The sequence below is a fragment of the Leptopilina boulardi genome, unplaced genomic scaffold (assembly GCF_019393585.1).
Source record: "Leptopilina boulardi isolate dan_hultmark-lab unplaced genomic scaffold, ZJU_Lbou_2.1 LbouV2_330, whole genome shotgun sequence".
Classification (NCBI taxonomy): Eukaryota; Metazoa; Arthropoda; class Insecta; order Hymenoptera; family Figitidae; genus Leptopilina; species Leptopilina boulardi.
In genome coordinates this window covers 601651-621123 of record NW_026137897.1, presented here as the reverse complement: position 1 = coordinate 621123, position 19473 = coordinate 601651, and the positions used below count along the sequence as shown (strand labels likewise).

The following is a 19473-nucleotide window of genomic DNA, read 5'->3' as shown; positions in this document are numbered from 1 at the left end:
ATTAGTAAAAATTCGGATTTATATTAATTTAAACGTATGAAAATTCGTATAAATATAAAAATTCTATTTAATAAAAGTTCGGATTTATATTAATTTAAACGTATGAAAATTCGTAAATATAAAAATTCCGATTAGTAAAAATTTGAATATAAAAATATAATTTCAATTGAAAATAATTTCTATATTCAATAAATATTCTACTAAATAAAAATTTTAAATAAAAATTTGAAAATTTGTTTCAATATAAATTTTACTTTATGGAAAAATTCAACAAAATTGAAATTCGATGAATTGAAATTCAATTCAGTTTAAATACATTTTAGGAATTATTCGTGAGTCTTGTATATAGAAAATCCAGAGAATTGATATAATAAATTAAATTTTTTGAAAACTCGTAAACGAAATATTTTCTTTTTTTTTTACGAAAAGAAGATTTAATTTGGTTTTTTTTAATAAATTTAATTGAATCGCGTTGGTGCGAAACAATTAACCTTTGCAAGGACGACAGGTAGCGCGAGATAATTTTTTATTATCGCTTTTGGTTTAGACTTGGTGAGGATTAATTGGACAGTATATCGCGTTATAGAGAAAATGTCCGTCATTTAACAATTAATCATCTATATCGTCTTTGGTATACGTATCTCGTAAGAATCTCCGTAAATGGTCATGAGAGTTCTGGGATAATAACGTTTAATTTGCACGTTTTATATATATACATATTTCCCCCCCCCTTAAAAGATTTATCTATATATATTCGCGATGGAAAAAGTTTATGATGAACTTATCCTGAAGTCTCTATATCGTTCAGACAATAAGAAAAGAAAAATTATAAGCATAAATATTAAATATATATAATAAAAAGATTATATTCCTTTCTAGAGTAATCGTTCCATTTCAACAATCATGAACTCTATCGATTTGTTTTCACAAAGTTGAAAGTTTTAAAAGAGAAATTGGAACGTATATATTTATTATTTATTTATTCTTTCATTTTCTGTCATTATAATAGAAATAATAAACGAATGACAAATATATTTAAATACACGAAAATGTGATTAATTATAAATTAAATTTTTAAAATATCTTTTTGTTAATCTTCATTGTTGATACTTACATATTTTATCATTCGAACGACTTAATTTGATTAATATTAATTCAAAAGTATTTATTGTTAAATTGAGTGTGAATTTTAATTTTTAATGTGAAACTATATTGAAGAAATTTTATTATATTTACACTCGATTAATTATTATTTATAAACGTTGACACAAATAAGAAATCAATTTCTTTCATTTAAAAGAAGTTTTGAATTTAAATTTACAAGGGTTTAAAAAACTTTTTTTTAAATGTTTATTTAGCCGAATTTTTAAAAAATATTTGAATATTTAATATATATTTAATTGAATATGATCGAGAGAATTTTCTATTTAATTAAAAATAGATTTTTTATTCAACTATGCGAATATGCAAATTTTAAGCGAAACATTATTTCTTATAATTTTTAAAAATGATTTTTCTATCATCGAATTTCTATTTGTTTAAATTTTTCATTTAAATTTTTAATTGGTAAATTTTTCTCTAAATCATTGAAATTCTAATTGAGGAATTTTTTTTTTAAACTAATCCACAAATTTTGAAAAAATTATTTTCTTCATAAAAAAAATGAAATTATCTTGAAATATATATTTTTCTATAATTTTCTAATTTTAATTAATTTTTCTAATTTTTCTATTGTCTAATTTTTATTTGTCCGAATTTTTCATTTAAATTTTTCTAAATCATCGAAATTTTAATTAATGAATTTTTTTTTTTTAACTAATTCGCAAATTCGGAAAAGAAAAATTATTTTCTTCATTTAAAAAAAAAGAAAGCATAAAAAGTAGAAATTATTTCGTGTCTTGAATTAGATTTTTCTAATTTAAATTAATTTTTCATTAAAATTTTTAATTAGTAAACTAATTATTTTCATGATTAAAAAAAAGAGAGAGAATGAAACATAAAAAGTAGAAATTATATCGTGTCTTTTGAAATATATATAAACAGTGTTTTGAAGGGGGAATTTGTCCTCTCAGTGGACATGACACCTCTTTCGAAAGGAGGGGAGGCGAACTTCAATTCATTAACAAAGAGCGACTTGATAAATAAATGCATTACTCACATTCATGCAAACCAGGCGGGATGAATGCATACCGAGTCGACAAGGACCGAGGAGAAGACGAAGATAAGATCGGCGGGTGTCCCCGCGTTTTAGTGGTTGAGCAGCGGGAGGGCCGACACGGTATTAATGCTTTACCTCCGAGGCAAAACATTCATGTGTCTAGCTAGAGAGAAAGAAAGAAAAAGAGAGAGAAAGAGAAAGAGAGAGAATATCATAAGCCCACGGGAGTGATCGCAGTTAGCTTGTAAGGATGTTAAGGGCGGTGTATTCATGAGGCAGAGTTACTTGTGCCCACGGATTGGCAACTTGTGTCGTGTCTCTTTACGTGTGGGTCGCGATTGGACATTGCTCATTCGACGACGACGAAGATCTTCCTTCTTCATCACAAAAAATTATCAGAGCAATCCTCCAAATTCAAATCGTTAATTTTGTTCTCTAATTTTTCTTATCATTTTGCGACTTTTTTTGTACAAATAAGGATTTATCAATGATTTAGTCAATTCGAAGTTAATTTTCTTTTTTTTTTGGAAAAAATTCCATAAACCGAATTATTTTCTTTATATATTTGATTTATCTGAAACTAGATCCCGTTAATTTAATTAATAAAAAAAATTTTATTAGAATTGCCACGCTACAATAAAATTTCCTGATTTTTCTTTGTCCTTAAAGACGAATTAAACATTTAGAATGTATTTTTATGAATATTTATTTTTTATAAATGTTTAATTGAAGTAATAATTAACTTAATATTTTTTATTTACTTAATATTTATTTAACAAAAAATAAATAAATTCTAAAATAATATAATCTGTTCTTTAAATTTGAGTTAATAAATTTTTTTTTTAATTTCAATAGGAGACTGCTTTTTGTACTCTAATAAAAAAAATCATTTGATTCAAATAATCGGTTACTTGACTATTATCAAAAAAAAATATTTACTTGAACCAAATAATTTTTATTTGAACGAATAATTTTTGAATTTGAAACAAATACAATTTAATTAATTCAAATAATAAATTATTCAATACAAATAAATATTTTTTTTAATAATAGTCGAAGTAACCGATTAATTGAATCAAATATTTTTTTTTTTTTTTTTGAAAAATTCTCCAAAAACTCCGGTTTGAAAAATAAAATTTTTTAATTTAATAATTTATATCATTTATATGATAATTTATTTAATTATTAAATTTATTTAAATAATTCATGTAAATTTTTAATTATTTAAATTATTTAATATTGAATTATTTATTTTGTGGTTAAAGTACTTTCAACAAATTTTTTTTATAAATTTAGTTAATATTTCAGAAATTTGTTGCTTTTAAATTTACAAAAATTCCTTTTTGAAAATTAAAATTTATTAATTTAAAATTATTTAATAATTTATTTAATTATATTAAATTTATTTCATAATTTATGTAAACTATTTTAATTATTTAAATTATTTATTTTGTGTTAAAGGTACTTTCAACAATTTATTTTTTTTTTAATTAATTAATATTTCAGGAATTTATTGCTTTTAAATTTACAATTAATATTCATTAAACAATAATTTAGCAAAGTATCGATAGCCAATCACAAAATTTTTAACCGAGACAATAATAAATCGAAAATTGCTTATTTTTCAAGAGTTAAAGAAAAAATTTTTAATAACTTTTACACGATTTTTCCATATATATATTTATAATGTAAATATTGTAAATTCCTTGACATTTTTTGAATTTCCAGATTTTCAAGTAGCGTGGCAACTGTGATAATTTTACTTTTTGAATTGATGAAGAGGTAAAAGAGAGAGAGAGGAGGGAAGATTTTATATGTTGGTAACTTGACGGTTGAAGGGAGCGACAAGAGCGTCGGGACGCAGATCTAATTACTAACGCGCGAGTAAGCGACCAGGGAATCCCTTGGGACGATATATACTCCTCTGATGAAGGTGCAACCGCTCCCGGCACACGACGAATATATATATATATATACACGAACGAAGAAGATTGGCGTTGTAGCGGGCAATTAGGTGCGCGTCGTCCGCAACGCCGCCTCTTTCGTCCTTAAAACCTTCTCTTATCCTCATCTTCTATCCTCTCCTTCATATTCTTCCCTGACAATTAAAATCTTCTCATAGTCTATTAATTTACCAAATTATAATATCACATATAATGAAGTGCGATAGATTTATCAGAAATTTAACCCCGAAAATTCTGAATTTAATTTGGAAATATATATTCTCAAATAGAAAAAAAATATAAGAAATGAAGATGTAGCTTCAAATTGTTAGAGTCATTTAAACGCCCACAATATTTTGCTAACCCTTTATATCTCGCAAATGTCTCTGTTTAATTCGATTGTTAGCTCTCAAGTTCCTCGTGGGTGTTATATATATATATATATATATATATATATATATATATATATATATATATAGTGATTGAATTTATGTGTTCAGATCAGAAGGGCCGAGGGCAAAAAGGGCGATAGGGCACGCGGATAATGAGAAAGAGTCGCTTGCTATATTGCTTTGACGTTGACACTTCTAGTGGGACATTGATGTAGTACCAGTTCATTACATATCCCTTTGGGATTAAACTATATAACCCTTTTAACAATGGAACACTTTAGGAAATTTATATTGTGACGGATATTTCGTTGCACAAAAGAAAAATCATATTTTCAAAAAAAATATTTAGAAAATATATTCTTCTTATTTCCATTAGAATAAATTCCTTCATTAGCAATTTTTGAGAGAATAATAAAAACTACGAGATTTAGTTAAACAAATTTTTCCGCACGATTCTCTTGAAGAAAAAATAAATTTAAAAAAAAAGAATAAACTTTATGATATCACGCCTCGGATTGATTTTAAAGCGCAAAAAAAAGTCGAAATATTTACATTTAAAAATAAAGTCGATTTTTTTAATTTAATTAGTTAATACACTGGAAAAAAATTTTTATTCGATTTTAATACTCGATTACTTGACTATTATCAAAATAAATATTTACTTGAATAAAATAATTTTTATTTGAAACAATTTTTGTATTTGAATCAATAATTTCTGTATTTGAAACAAAAATATCATTTCAAATAATAATTATTTGATACAAAATAAATAATTATTTCATAATAGTCAATTAATGGAGTATTTGAATGAAATAAATATTTTTATACTTTTCTTCAAATAACTATAATGTTATTAGATATTAAATTCATTTTAATTCTTAAAAAAAAATAATTCTATAAAAATATTATTAAGATAATTTATTTCTATTTCAAAATGGAATTAATAAAGTAGGGCAAATTTCTCAAAAAAAAATTTTTAGTTCCATTTTTTTATTTTTTGAAATCTGATTAAAGCAATTTATTCGAATTAAAATTTTTTAGCATTTTAGTTTTAATAGTCACAGAAATTTCATTACAATAATTAAGATTTATAATATTTTAAATTAATTTTTTTTTTTTTATAATTGAATTGCAGAAAATTTTTAATTTGAAATAAATTTTCTGCAAATTTAAATTGCTGTTTTTCTTTTCTTTTTTTTAAATTTCTGACAATAATTCAATTTTAGAGTTTTCATTAAAAAATTTTTTTAAATAATTGAATTTTTAAAGAAAAATTATAAAATTATTAAAAATAATTGAAGCGTTACATCCCGTGTGGAAAAGTGATGTGGGCCCCCAGCGGGGGCCCTTATGGATCGCCCTCATGCCATGAGGGCCGCATATGGATGATCCATAGGGGCCCCTCATGGAAACGACATGCTCATCGATGAGGGCGCCCGCATGGGCGATCCATGAGGGTGCCCCTACGGGCGCCCTTATGGGCCCTCACGTTTGCCCTCATCTTGCCCTCAAGTTTGCCATAATGTTTTTTAATCAATAATATTAATAATAAAAGTTAATTAATAATAAATAAGCTTAAGTTATGAATAAATAACATATTTATTTAATAATTATTCAATTTTAAATTAAATTCTTACTCAAATTGAATTTATTAATTAACGTTCTAATTAATTAACTGTCGGATATAATTAAAAGTAATAATAAATTAATTAATTAAAAAATTAAAAAATATTTAATTTATGCATACTATTAACGGATATTTTCATTTTTCAATTAATTCATACATAGAATTAATGATTAAACGCAAACCTGAGAAATAAATAAATCTAACGCATGGGGGGAATCGAACCTACGACCTACGGACTATGAACCTAACGCTTTACCAACTACGCTACGCACGCTACTTCAAAACGAATGCTAACTTCTTGATGCTATTTAAACTTCAAAAATACCTAACAAAGAAAAGTGCTTAACATCATTTAGTTAAAGTTAAGATATTAAATTATATTTTCCAATCAAATGCAATTTATAAAATATAATTAATTATATGCTTTATGATTATTATCATCAATCATCTCAGGTGAATTTTCAAAAAAGTGTAAATATATTTTTATTAAAAACGCGTTTTTCGTTGTTTTGAATCATTGGAAACATTCATTTTTTGTTGATGAAAAAATATTTGACTTTTGGACTTAGAAAATTTTGCTAATCGATCATGAGGGCGATCCATGCGGGGCCCCTACGGTGCCCCTCATGGATTCGCCATAAGTGTGAGTGTTATTTTCAAAAAAAGTGAAAATATATTTTAATTAAAAACGCGTTTTTCATTGTTGTGAATCATTATAAACATTAATTTTTTGGTGATAAAAAAATATTTGACTTTTGGACTTAGAAAATTTTGCTAATCGATCATGAGGGCGATCCATGCGGGCCCCTACGGTGGCCCTCATCTATTTTGCCATAAGTGTGAGTGTTATTTTCAAAAAAGTGTAAATATATTTTTATTAAAAACGCGTTTTTCGTGGTTCTGAATCATTATAAACATTAATTTTTTGGTGATAAAAAAATATTTGATTTTTGGACTTAGAAAATTTTGCTAATCGATCATGAGGGCGATCCATGCGGGGCCCCTACGGTGCCCCTCATGGATTCGCCATATGGATCAGCCCTCATGGGCCCCCGCCGGGGGCCCCGAACTCTTGAGGGCAAGATCGTGGCTTTTTCCACACGGGATATTAGAAATTATTAAAATTAAGTGAATTTTAGAGTAGTTACAGTTGACATTTTTAGAAATAATTAAATTTTAGTTGGTTTTAAATTGAAAATTTTTGAAAATAATTGAATTCAAGTGATTTTTAATTTAAATTTTTGATGATTTCTACTGCTGAAGAATTTGATTAAAAATTAAAGTCAAAAATTGAATTTAAAAATTTTTTTAATTTGAAAAATGACTTCAGATAATTGTATTTTCGAAGAATATTATAAAAATCATGAAAAAAATAATTGAATTTCGAAAGAGTTATAATTGAAATATTATTAAATTTCAAAAAAAAAAAAAAAATTTCGATGGAAAATTTTAGAAATAATTAAATTTTAGATGCTTTTAAATTCAAATTATTGAAAATTCAATTAATTTTGAATTCAAATTTTTGAGAATAATAAAATTTTATTTGATTTTAAATTTGGAAAATAATTGAATTTCAGTTCATTTTGAATTGAAAATTTTGGGAAATAATTGAATTTTAATTGAAATTTTGGATAATAATTTAATTTAAGTTCATTTTTAATTGAAAATTTGGATAATTAATTTTGAATAGAAATTTTAGAAAATAATTGAATTTTATTTTATTTTAAATTGAAAACTTGGTAAATAATTAAATTTTTAATTGAAATTTTTTGATAATTATTGGATTTTTAATTGATTTTGAATTAAAATTTCGGGTAATAATGTTTATTTTGAATTGAAATTTTTAAAAAATAATTCAATTTTATTGTGATATTTTTTTTTTATTATAAACAATTGTTAAATTCCATAAAAATTTTTAATTAAAAAATAGTTTAAAATAATTGAATTTTTGAAAAAATTTCACAATTTAATACGAACCTTCCAGTTTTTGTGATGATCATTTCAGTGCCGAGTTCATTGAATTTATCCCAAAGTTCCTTGGTCTCTAGATGACATATCACGTGCCTGAGTTCATCACAATTTGATCTTTCCTGAAGAAGTGGATTCGATGGTGATGGTGCTTTGCCACTTGTACTTCCAGTATCATCCGTTTCCTGTTCATCTTCAATATCCCCCGATTCTGGAGGCGGTGGTCCTCGAACAACTCCAGAAACGCTTGGTTCTCTTTCTGAAAAAATAAAATAAAAATAAAATCATCAAAATAAAGAAAAAAAAAGCAAATTTATTAAGAAAAATTTCCAAATTTCAAAAATGGAATTAAATTTTTAAAAAAAATTTATTTTTCCAAACGAAAAATGTTTGACAAAAATGAAGAGTTTGCAAATATACTCGAAGGATAGTAATAAAAAAAAAAAAAAAAGTCAACCCAGTTGACTGCTTTTTTTTTCGTCTCTTTTGTCCCCTTTTTCGCGCTTCTTCATTTTACCGAAATATTATTGTATTTTTTTTTTTTTTATTTAAATATAAATGCAAATTGAAAGTAGGTGAATCTTATTGCAAGCCAGGAACGATATGAAGATTAAAGAAATAAACCAGTTTGACATTTCAATAATTTTCATTGAGAGTCGCGGTGGCCATTGCACCTCGATAGTTATACCCGCATTTATCTTTCCATTCATACTTTTGCCACCGCATCACTCCTCTCGCACCCGCTGAAATTAATTTAATTCGTACGTGCTTTCAAGTGGCCTGCACAACATTCATCACGTCATTTTCTCTCTTTTGCACTCGGCCTATTTTATCGATAAACAAAAAAAAAAAAAATGCATATTGGCATCAGCAGATTCTATAGTTTTTTGATCTTTATCAAGCAAAATCTTTTCTCAAAAAAAAAAAGAGAATTTAAATTTAAAATAAAAAATTTTTTTAAATTAAAATTGAAAAAAAAATTATTAAATTTAATCGGAAAAAAATTAATAAAATCAACAAATTAGTTTTTGAAAAAAAAAATTGAAAAAGGGCAACAGTTTTTTAAATTAAAAATAGAAAAATTCAATTTGGAATGAAAAGTTAATAAAATCTTATTATTTTTTTTTTCAAATCAATTTTTTAATTTACTAACATGAATTAAATATATATGTAATAAATTAATTTTTCGATTGAATTTAAATTATATTTTTAAATTAAAAGTAATTTTCTTTTGAGAATCGAGACTCCTCGACAAAAGCCTGTTTTATTCGCGCGCACCAACCTTTAACTATATATATATATATATATACATCTCGTGATCCTCGGAAATTAACAATCAATTGCGACGATACAAGACGTGCACTGAATAAACTTTATCACGCGATGTAGTCTTTTAATCAATTAATGCCCTGGAACTTAATTAAATGCAAAACGTGGATAATTGTCGTCTTGTGCCGCATTATGAACATATAAGAATCATAAACAGGCAAAAAAGCGACAATTATGTTATAGTGTTTATATAAGTTATCTAGCAAAATGCTAATTATCCACTTATGTCGACGTTTTTCAACTCATCAGTGTAAATACTGGTTGAATCAACATGAAAAGTTGAAAAAAAAAAAAAATTAAATAATTTTTCTCAAAAATTAAATTTTTATATAGAATTTTTTTAATTAATTTAATTAAACAATTTTTTTTATTCAAAAAATAATATATTTAAAAAAAACTTTTTAATTTAATTACAGAAATTAATTTCAGTGCCAGAAAATTAATAATTAAAAGACTAAATCATGAAAATATTTATCCTACAATATTTGATAAATTAATGTTTATGGATAAATAATAAAAAAAAAAATACAAAATTTAAACAAAATATTACAATAATTGTAATTTAAAATTGAATTAAATAATTTTAATTTATAACATAACAATAGGTATATAAAGAAAACTATAAGAAAAAGAATAATGAAAATTATTTATCTAAATTATAAAATGATTATTATATTTTATTCAGAAAATATTGTGATATTTAAAACTTTTTTTAATTCAATTAAAATGAAAATCGCATTTTGCAATACAAAAATTAAACAAAATATTTCAATAACTTTAATTTAAAATTAGATTGAATAATTAAATAATTAAAAATAAAATTATTGAATTTAATTTGAATAATTAAAAATTAAATAATTTCAATTAAATATTAAAAAAAAAAAAAAAAAATTGTCAATTATTTATTGAATGAAATATGATTTGAGAATTATTTTTACCGATTTTATTGAGCGATCGTCTTATTTTTTAAATTAAAATATATATTTTTAGAAATTATAATTTCTTTCACTTCGTTTGAATTCGTTGATATAAATTTTAATTGAGAATCAAAATAACAAATTAGGCAAATTAATTATAGCGTAAATGACACTATATTTATCGATATAGTAGATCGCGTTGTATAGATTTGTCGATCAAAATCGAATTTCCAATCGAAATTCCAGACATTCGGCCAGACGGACAATTAATTCCTCGAAGGAGGCATCAACGGGCAAAATTAATAGTCGGCACCTGACGTTGAGCTTGGTAACTGCCCATTACCAAGTTTATTATGGTTTCCCGTGTCGCGGACTCGCACTGCATTTCGCCGCGGTGAAGATGTATATATATATATACGTATACGGAATCTACTTGAATATAAATAAAATTTACTATTGAAAACAACGTAAATAAATACACACAAATATATATAAAAAGATTTCAAATCGTGATAATCACATGGTATTTAACTGATGAGCAAGTTTGATATAAATTATATAAAGAAATCATTTTTTTTTTTTCTTATAAACATTTTTCTATGAATGAAATCGTGAAATTAATTTTTTTTTCAAATTTGGAAAATATTTGTATACAGTAGCAAAATTGAATTTAAATATTTGAAAAGGAAAATTAAAATATATTATAAAGTAAAAAGTTTATTAGTGTGTTATAAAAATTCAAATAATTTACATTTTTTTTTTATCGATATATTAATTTAGAACTTTTAAATTTCAGATTTTGTCCTGAGAAAAAGTTGCTGCAGTTTTTACGCAAAGAAATTATGATTTGTTGTGGCAAAAAAAAGTTTATAAAATCATGGAAAAAGGAAATTCTTGCAATAAGAAATATGTATATAATTATATTGCTCTGTGAATCGTAATTCAATTTTATTTATATACATATGTGGAAAATTATGCGACTAATATCGGTGAGTATATTTCAATTATAATTTTATTTCGAAAACCAATGTAACTTTAAACAAACATAAAAATCAATATTAAATATATAAATAAATATTAAAAAGTATATATATAAATAAAAAAAAAATTTTAAATATATAATATAAAAATAGTATTTTTTTAAAAAAATATTTCAACTTTACAAAAATATATAATTAAAGAAAGTAAAAATTAATTATTGTTAATGATAATGAAATTTAATAGTTATAAATAATTCTTTTAATCAATTTAATAAATAATTATTAGCTAATAATTAAAAATATTTGAATAAATATATTTTAAAAACAGAAATAAATTTTAGTTTTAAACATTCGAAAAATATTTAAATATTAGAAAAAAAAAACTTAAATTTTTAATTATTTTTATAAGAAAAAACAATTTTGTTCATTTTTTTAAAAATATTTCAGGCCTTAAAAAAAATGAAAATATTGATCACTTTTCGAATTTAAATAATATTTCCAAGAAATAAACTCGAAAATAAAAATTGCAAATTTCTTTCATAACAGGTACTGAATTTTTTTTTTTATTTTTATTTATGTTAATAATATATCAAATCAAAAATTGCGATTTACTTTGTGCTCGTTTACCGAAATCACTTTCTGAAGTTATATTATCCGCGCGGGATGTCTATTTTGCGCGCACATATGTCGCCAACACACAACGACATGTAAACATAAATGTGGTTCTCATATCCGTGACAAATTTACTATTTGGTACAACTCATGATATTAATGTCATCGTTCGCCATAGCTTTGGCAATCAAAAATGATGTAAAATGATCACCATATCACTATTTTTGTCATTCTTGGCAATGATTTTATACACTCATCACGATTTCTGTCATTTTCAATTATCGATTAAAATAAATTTTAAATAATTATTTAGCTTCTTTTTTTAAAAAAAAAATGTTTTTTTCAATAAAAAAAAACGTAATTAATATAATAATATATATTGTTTAGTAGAATATTATTCAAAATAAATTAAAACTAAATAATAATTTTTTGTATTTAATATTTTCTAGGCCTGCTCGGATCGACTTAAAAGCAGAAAAAAAGTCCTTTTAGTCGATTTATATTGCAAAAAAAAGTCGAAAAAGTCGATTTTTTTTTATTTAAAAAAAAAAGTTTTGCAGATTTTTAAATAAAATTTTTTTTTAAGTAATAATAATTTTGGAAAAGTTAAAGTTGAAATTTTTAGAAATAATTGAATTTTAAAAGTTTGTATTAATTTTCAGACAATAATTAAATTTTACAGAACTAAAAATAATTTATCAACTAATTTTAGATAATATTTTTTAAAAGTAATTGAATTTTCAAAGATTTACAATTGAAAATTTTGAAATTAATTGAATTTCAAGTAATTTTTAATTAAATTTTTTTTGATGATTTCACTGAAAAATTTATTAGAAATTGCGGACAAAAATACAATAATTTGAAAACCATTTTTAATTGAAAAAATTTGTTTCAGATAATTGAATTTTTGAAGAATATTATAGAAATAGTTAAAAATAATTGAATTTCAGGAGAGTTATAATTGAAATTATTAAATTTCAAACAATTTTAGATGAAAAATTTTAAAAACTTTTAAATTGAAATTTTGGATAATAATTTAATTTCAGTTGATTTTGGTTTGAAAATTTTGATAATAATTAATTTTCAATTGGAATTTTTGAGAATAATTGAATTTTATTTGATTTTGAATTAAAAATTTTGAAAATAATTGAATTTTAGTTGATTTTGAATTGAAATTTTTTGAAATTAATTGGATTTCAAAAGTTTTTAATTTGAAAAATGCTTTCAAATAATTGAATTTCCGAAGAATATTATAAAAATCATTATAGATAATTGAAATTTTTGCAAATAATTAAATTTCAAGTGATTTTGAATTAAAAATTTAGGGCAATTTTATTTGCTAATTTTTTTTTTAATTTTCAACAATTATTAAATTTTATAAAATTTAATTGAAAAACAGTTTAAAATAATTAAATTTGTGATGAATTGTATTAAAATTATTAAAAATAATTAATTTAGTGAAGAATTTTAGTTAAAAATTTGTTAAATAATTGAAATAAAGAAGACCTGCATTTTATACTAAAAAAAACGTATTTTGTTAAAAATTTTTTTTAAAAAAAAGTTGATAAAAGTCGAGAAAGTCGCATTTTATTAAAATAAGTCGAAAAAAGTCGGAAATAGTCGAAAAAGTCGTATAATCCGAGGCCTGATTTTCTTTACGAAAAACGTAAATTTTTTCCAGCAAAAAATTACAATTTCGTAATAAAATTTCTTCTAAATCGTTAATGATAAACGTCGTGAACTTCACCGATGTTTAATTTAATTAAATATTAATATAAATTAATAAATAATAATTTTTTTTTGATACTTTCCCAAAATTTGTACCGCGATATTGAGATTTCGATTTCTATGCGAATTATAATTGAATTAAATTTTTTTTGAAAACTAATTTATACCCAAAATTTGTACCGCAACATTGAGATTTCGATTTCTGTGCGAATTATAATTTAATTAATTTTTTTTTTTTTCGAAAACTTGTCCAAAATTTGTACCGCGACTTTAAGATTTCGATTTCCGTGCGAATTATAATTTAATTAATTTTTTTTTTCGAAAACTTGTCCAAAATTTGTACCGCGACTTTAAGATTTCAATTTCCGTGTGAGAACACAAAAAAAAAATGAAATCCTACAAATGAATTTTTAATGTGCGAGAAAAATTAACAATGAGAATAAAAAAAAAAAAAATACGTGATGAATAATCAAACATGCGCCTTTTTGCAACGTATAACATTCGACCTGACAAGCATAAGGATTCGCTGGTTCGAGTCAAGTGGTTCCACTCGAGAGTATGATTACCAGTCTGCCTGTGTTACGAGGGTATAAGTTTAAATTCAAGCATCTAGAAAGAGAAAGAAGAAGAGAATTCAAACAGGACTGTGTATCATAATTCTGTTTACTCTTTTAACAGTCCAGGTTCCCCGTCAGAAATTTTGCAAGAAAACAAGCATTACATAAAATTGAATAAAAACGACCGCTGCTTTATTCAGAAAAAACTTGAAACATTAAAAAATTAATTTAAAAAAAATATATGTTTTTTTTTAAATACAATTTTACTAATTTGTTGAATGTTTTTCAGACATTGATGGATGTTTTTAATTCTTGATCGAGAGGTTCGAGTATTTCCCCTCGAGTTTTATCGGAACTTAATTTTGAAGACCACATACGTCGTTTACAGTGGAGTAAGGAAAAATCAATTAAATGGTATGTTTTTAATTGCTATTTTTATTTTTATCTATTTTAAAATTAACAGGAGAGAAAATTTATTGCTTTTTTTTGCGAAAAAGAAAAATAGAAATAAGGAAACAAATTGAAAGTATCGTCATCAGATTATTTTATCGAAAGCTCTTCCACGAAACTTATTAACGCATTTTTGACCAAAATTCTTTGGCCTCTTCTCCTTGGAAACAATAGAGTGTTTTATTTCTCCGGAGAAATAAGAAACGGTTCTAAAAAATCTATTTTACATTCCTGAGAGATATTTGATATTCGTAATTCTTCTTTTGAATTTTTTTTTTTTTTTTTTGATGATTTTTAATGAGCTTCCTAACGGCAGCTCGTTAAATTTATCCCGCGAGTATCGCACACACAAGAGAAACCAGGTTCTTCGTCATATCTTTTCTTCATTCTCTATTTTGCTTTTTTGAAGAGAATTCGCGCGCGGATTTTCATTTGGCCATATAAGAGACTCGCGCGCGAACCTTTATCTCCCCTGCTGCGAATGAATAGATATTGCAGCAACAGTGTAGTATATTCTTTTCTTTTTTCTTTTTTTTTGAATATTCTTTTTCTTTCTGCTCATTATATGATGCGGAGTCAGCATCAGACCTTTTGCGGAAGATATTGCTCGTCTGCGTCAACGCACGTCGTGATTCGACGATTCATTTGACGATAGTTATTCGTATTTTAGAGAAAATCAGCAGGTGTTTACATTCAATGAACTTTTATAAAGAAAGAAAAAAAAATTTCAAGGCCAAAGAGTAATTTTTATTTTGTGGAAAAAAATTATATTCTTAATGAAAATGATGTTTGATGCTGCATCAGATGATTTTAAAAATTATAATTATTAAACTGCGCGTATATAATTGAGAGAAATGAAAAATGTACAAATTTGTCACTCTTAATAAGAAAAAAAAAAAAAAAAAAAATGCCTGAGTGTTTGTTATATCAATAAAAAGCGAAGACAAATTGTAAAATGGATAAAGATCTTTCTCTCCTTCTCTCCGGGTGTGGATTTGTTTGAGGGTTTTTGTATAATTGAAGATATATACGCTTTGGAGAGCTTGTTTTCACGCTGTAAAAAAAAATATTCCCGGAATTTGGAGAAATAATTTTGAAAAAAAAAAATTGTGAGTCAGGGAAAAGAAATTTTAAGAGTATTTTTTGAAATCGATTCAAATTGCAAAAAAAAAAACAAAAAATATTAAATTTTCAATAACGGCCAATGTTCTAGCAATTTTCTGGATAAATAAATAAAATTGACATTATTAATAATTGCTGTTTAAATGTTTACAATTTTTTCATTTTAAATTTCGAAATTTCTAAACAATTAGAAAATTTTTACTTAGTCGATTTTTTATTTTTTGAATTTTCATTTCTCAAATTAGAATGTATAATTTAGAATTTCTAATTTAAAAGAACTTTTTAAGCAAAATTCTTTCAAATATAAATTTAGTAACAACTTTTTTTGGACAATAATTAATTTAATTTGTGAATTAAAATTCAAAAGCTAATAAAAATTCGTTCAAATGAAAATTATATTAAATTATAAAAATTTGGTTAAATAGAAATTCTGTTAAAGGAAAAATAATCCAAAACAGATTTAAATATATATTTGGTTAAATAAAAAAATTCTCTGAAATGTGAAATTTTACCTGTTAATTATTTGGTTATTTAAAAATTCTATTAATTGGAAAATACATTAATTGAAAATTTTATATTTGAAAATTATATATGAAAATAATTCTCTAAAATGCGGAAATTTTCGCTGCTAATTATTTTGGTTAATTAAAAATTCTATTATTCGAAAATATATTAATTGAAAATTTTCCATTATGTGAAAATGTTATTTAACTGAAATTCTGCTAAATTTAAATTATATAAAATATAGAAATTCGTTTAAATTGAAATTCTGCTAAAAATTATAGTAATTTTATTTATAAAAATTCTGTTAACTAGTAATTTTGCTATTATAAATTTTCCCCAAGTAAAAAAATTCTATTATATTATTATTAATTCGGAAATCGAATTTTAAAATATTATATTTCATAATTTTAGTATTAAGCATAGAAATTTGTCAAAATGAAAATTGTGTTAAATATAAAAAATTCGTTTAAATTCCAAATTGAATGAAAATTCAATTATAAAAATTAAATTAAAAATCGTTCAATTCGCGTTAATTAAAAATTCAAACTGAAAAAAAAATTCAAATCTTGACTAATTTTATAAAATAAATATTTACTTTAGAAATAATTTTTGAAACAAAAATAATTGAATTAAATAAATTTTATTTGAATAAATAATTTCTGTATTTAAAACAAATTTTTTAGATAAATTACTACGCGATATAAAAATTATTATAATATATAATTATATATAATATATAATATAATATATATAATTATTATTATTATTATATAATTATTATTAATTATTGAATTAAATAAATTTTATTTGAATAAATAATTTCTGTATTTGAAACAAATACCATTTAATTGACTCCTTTAATAATTTAAATATAATAATCAAGTAATCGAATATTTGAATCAAATTTTTTAGATAAATTACCACGCGATATAAAAATTATTCCAAAATGAAATTCGTTCTTGTTAATGAACGTTCAAATGAAAAAAAAATTGTTTACTGCTTTTTTAATTTTAAAATTATAAACTATTGTTTTCTCTATCTGAAAATAAATAAATTATTGTTTACTACTTTTTGTGTAATTTAAAAAAAAAAAATTATTTCGTTTATTTGAACGTTCAGAACGAAGTTTTGAGATTACTATTGTTATTAAAATATCAAAATAGAAAATGATAGTATGGTTCCAGGAAGAGATGCATACAGTCAAATACCTAATTGAGACAAATTGATAAATAATAGCGGCACGCAAGAGAATCTGGGATGGAAAAAAAAAATTGGAGAATGAATCGAATCGCTGCGATTATAAAGGATGAGAATAGTCATCATTGTGAAAGGATGATCCTCATGGAAAGAGAAAAGAAGACAAACTAGCCTACCAGACACATTTGTTTCGTGAATTGTGTATACAAATTGAGAATTCGATGAGTCGACAAGTTTTTGAGTCAACGATCATCGTTTATGCCAATGTCTGGATCAGAGCGAGAGAGTTTACTGTTTAGAGTCGTTTGGAACGGGAGGTAAATATATATATATATGGCACCTCGAGATAGGTGCTAACCATGCTTTTTAGTGTATATATGTATATATATATATATATACCAACATTGAAGATAATCCAAACGCCCACACTATGTGTATATATACATTTACATCCTCATGACGACGATCCGGACTTGCCGCGGGAGTTTCAAGCTGCCGTGGGCACTATATACCGTCAGAAACGGTAGTTATCTTCAACATCTCTCTAGACCCACACTGCTATCTTGTTTACAAAACATTACAATTTACAAGGACCTGTAAAAGGGTGGTCGCCATTTCTTCTCGATTTTACTGACTTAAAATCGCATCTGCGAGCGAGAGAAAGAGAATTTTGCAGGAATATAAAATCATTCAGCAAATAATTCTCTTTGTATTGTAAAAAAAGGAAGAAAAGAAAGTGATTTATTTAAAATACAAAAATCAGAAAAATTCGGAGAATTTAAAAATAAAAAAAAAATCGTCGGAAAATAATAGAAAAATTTGAAAGAGATAATATATAAGAACAATAAATTGAAGAGAGCGAAAAATTCTAAAAGAAAAACTTTCGGAAAACTATAAAGAGTTTTGGAAAAAAAAAATGAAAACATAAAGAGCAAGAAAGAGCTATAAAAAAAATTTATAATTTTTATTTGGCAGAATTTTGTAGTTAAGATTTATTTTTAGCGGAATTTTTATTTAATCGAAATATTTAAGAGAAATTTGCAGAATTTAACCGAATTTCTATATTATTACAAAATTGTTAAGAATTTTCATTTTACAAAATTATTATATTATTTGATCTAATTTTTTATTAGTAATTTTAAAGAATTTTTAATGAAAGAATTATTACAAAATTCTTGTCAAGAAAAATTTTTATATTTATTCGAATTTTACAGAATTTTGAAAACGGTGAATTTTTAATTTTATACTGAATTTAATTATTGAAAATTTATTTTTAGCGGAATTTTTATTTATTCGAATCATTATTTAATAAAAATTTGCAATTTAAGGGAATTTTTGTATTAAGGAATTGTTAAGAATTTTTATTTTACACACTTTTTATTATATCGAATTTTTATTTTACAAAATTATTATATATAGAATATATTTGCTCGTATTTTTAATAGTAAAAAATTTTCAGTTAACAGAAAGAATATATAAGGAAAAATTCTTTTTAAGCCGAATTTTCATTTGTTTGGAATTTGGGAGAATTTTGAAAACGCCAAATGTTTATTTTACAAAATTTTCATTTTCCAGAATTTTGTTAGTTAAAATTTTTTTTTAGCGGAATTTTTATTTGTTCGAATTTGACTGAATTTTTATCAAAATTTTCATCTGTTTCAAAAAATTCTTTCTGTGAAATAAAAATTCTTTTGCTTCAAATAATAAATTAATATTTTAAATGAAAATTCGATGAAAATAAAAAATGTGAAAAATGAAAATTCTTGAGTAACAAATAGAAATTCGGATAAATTGAATTTGTTACAGAATAATTTGAAAAAAAAATCGGTTAAAAATTTTAACTAATTAATTTAGATCTTTATATACAAGTGTTTTAACATTTTTATTTATTTTTTATTCAATAAATTGAACGATGCTGAAGTGCACAACGTTTTTGATAAACGATTTTTAAAGAAATAATTTTTTAAAATGAAAAATTCTATAATTTTT

The 19473-nt window shown here is 23.6% G+C and overlaps 1 protein-coding gene across 2 annotated transcripts in view; it reads right to left on the bottom strand.

Annotated features, from left to right (window-relative positions):
* The window catches only part of LOC127285225 (T-box transcription factor TBX20-like), a 51164-nt gene that overhangs the window by 25843 nt on the left and 5848 nt on the right, over positions 1-19473 (bottom strand). For both annotated transcript variants that reach the window (XM_051311121.1, XM_051311120.1), the window contains exon 2: positions 8098-8347. In XM_051311121.1, coding sequence (XP_051167078.1) covers positions 8098-8347 — 250 coding nt within the window. The remainder of the gene's footprint in view (positions 1-8097; positions 8348-19473) is intronic.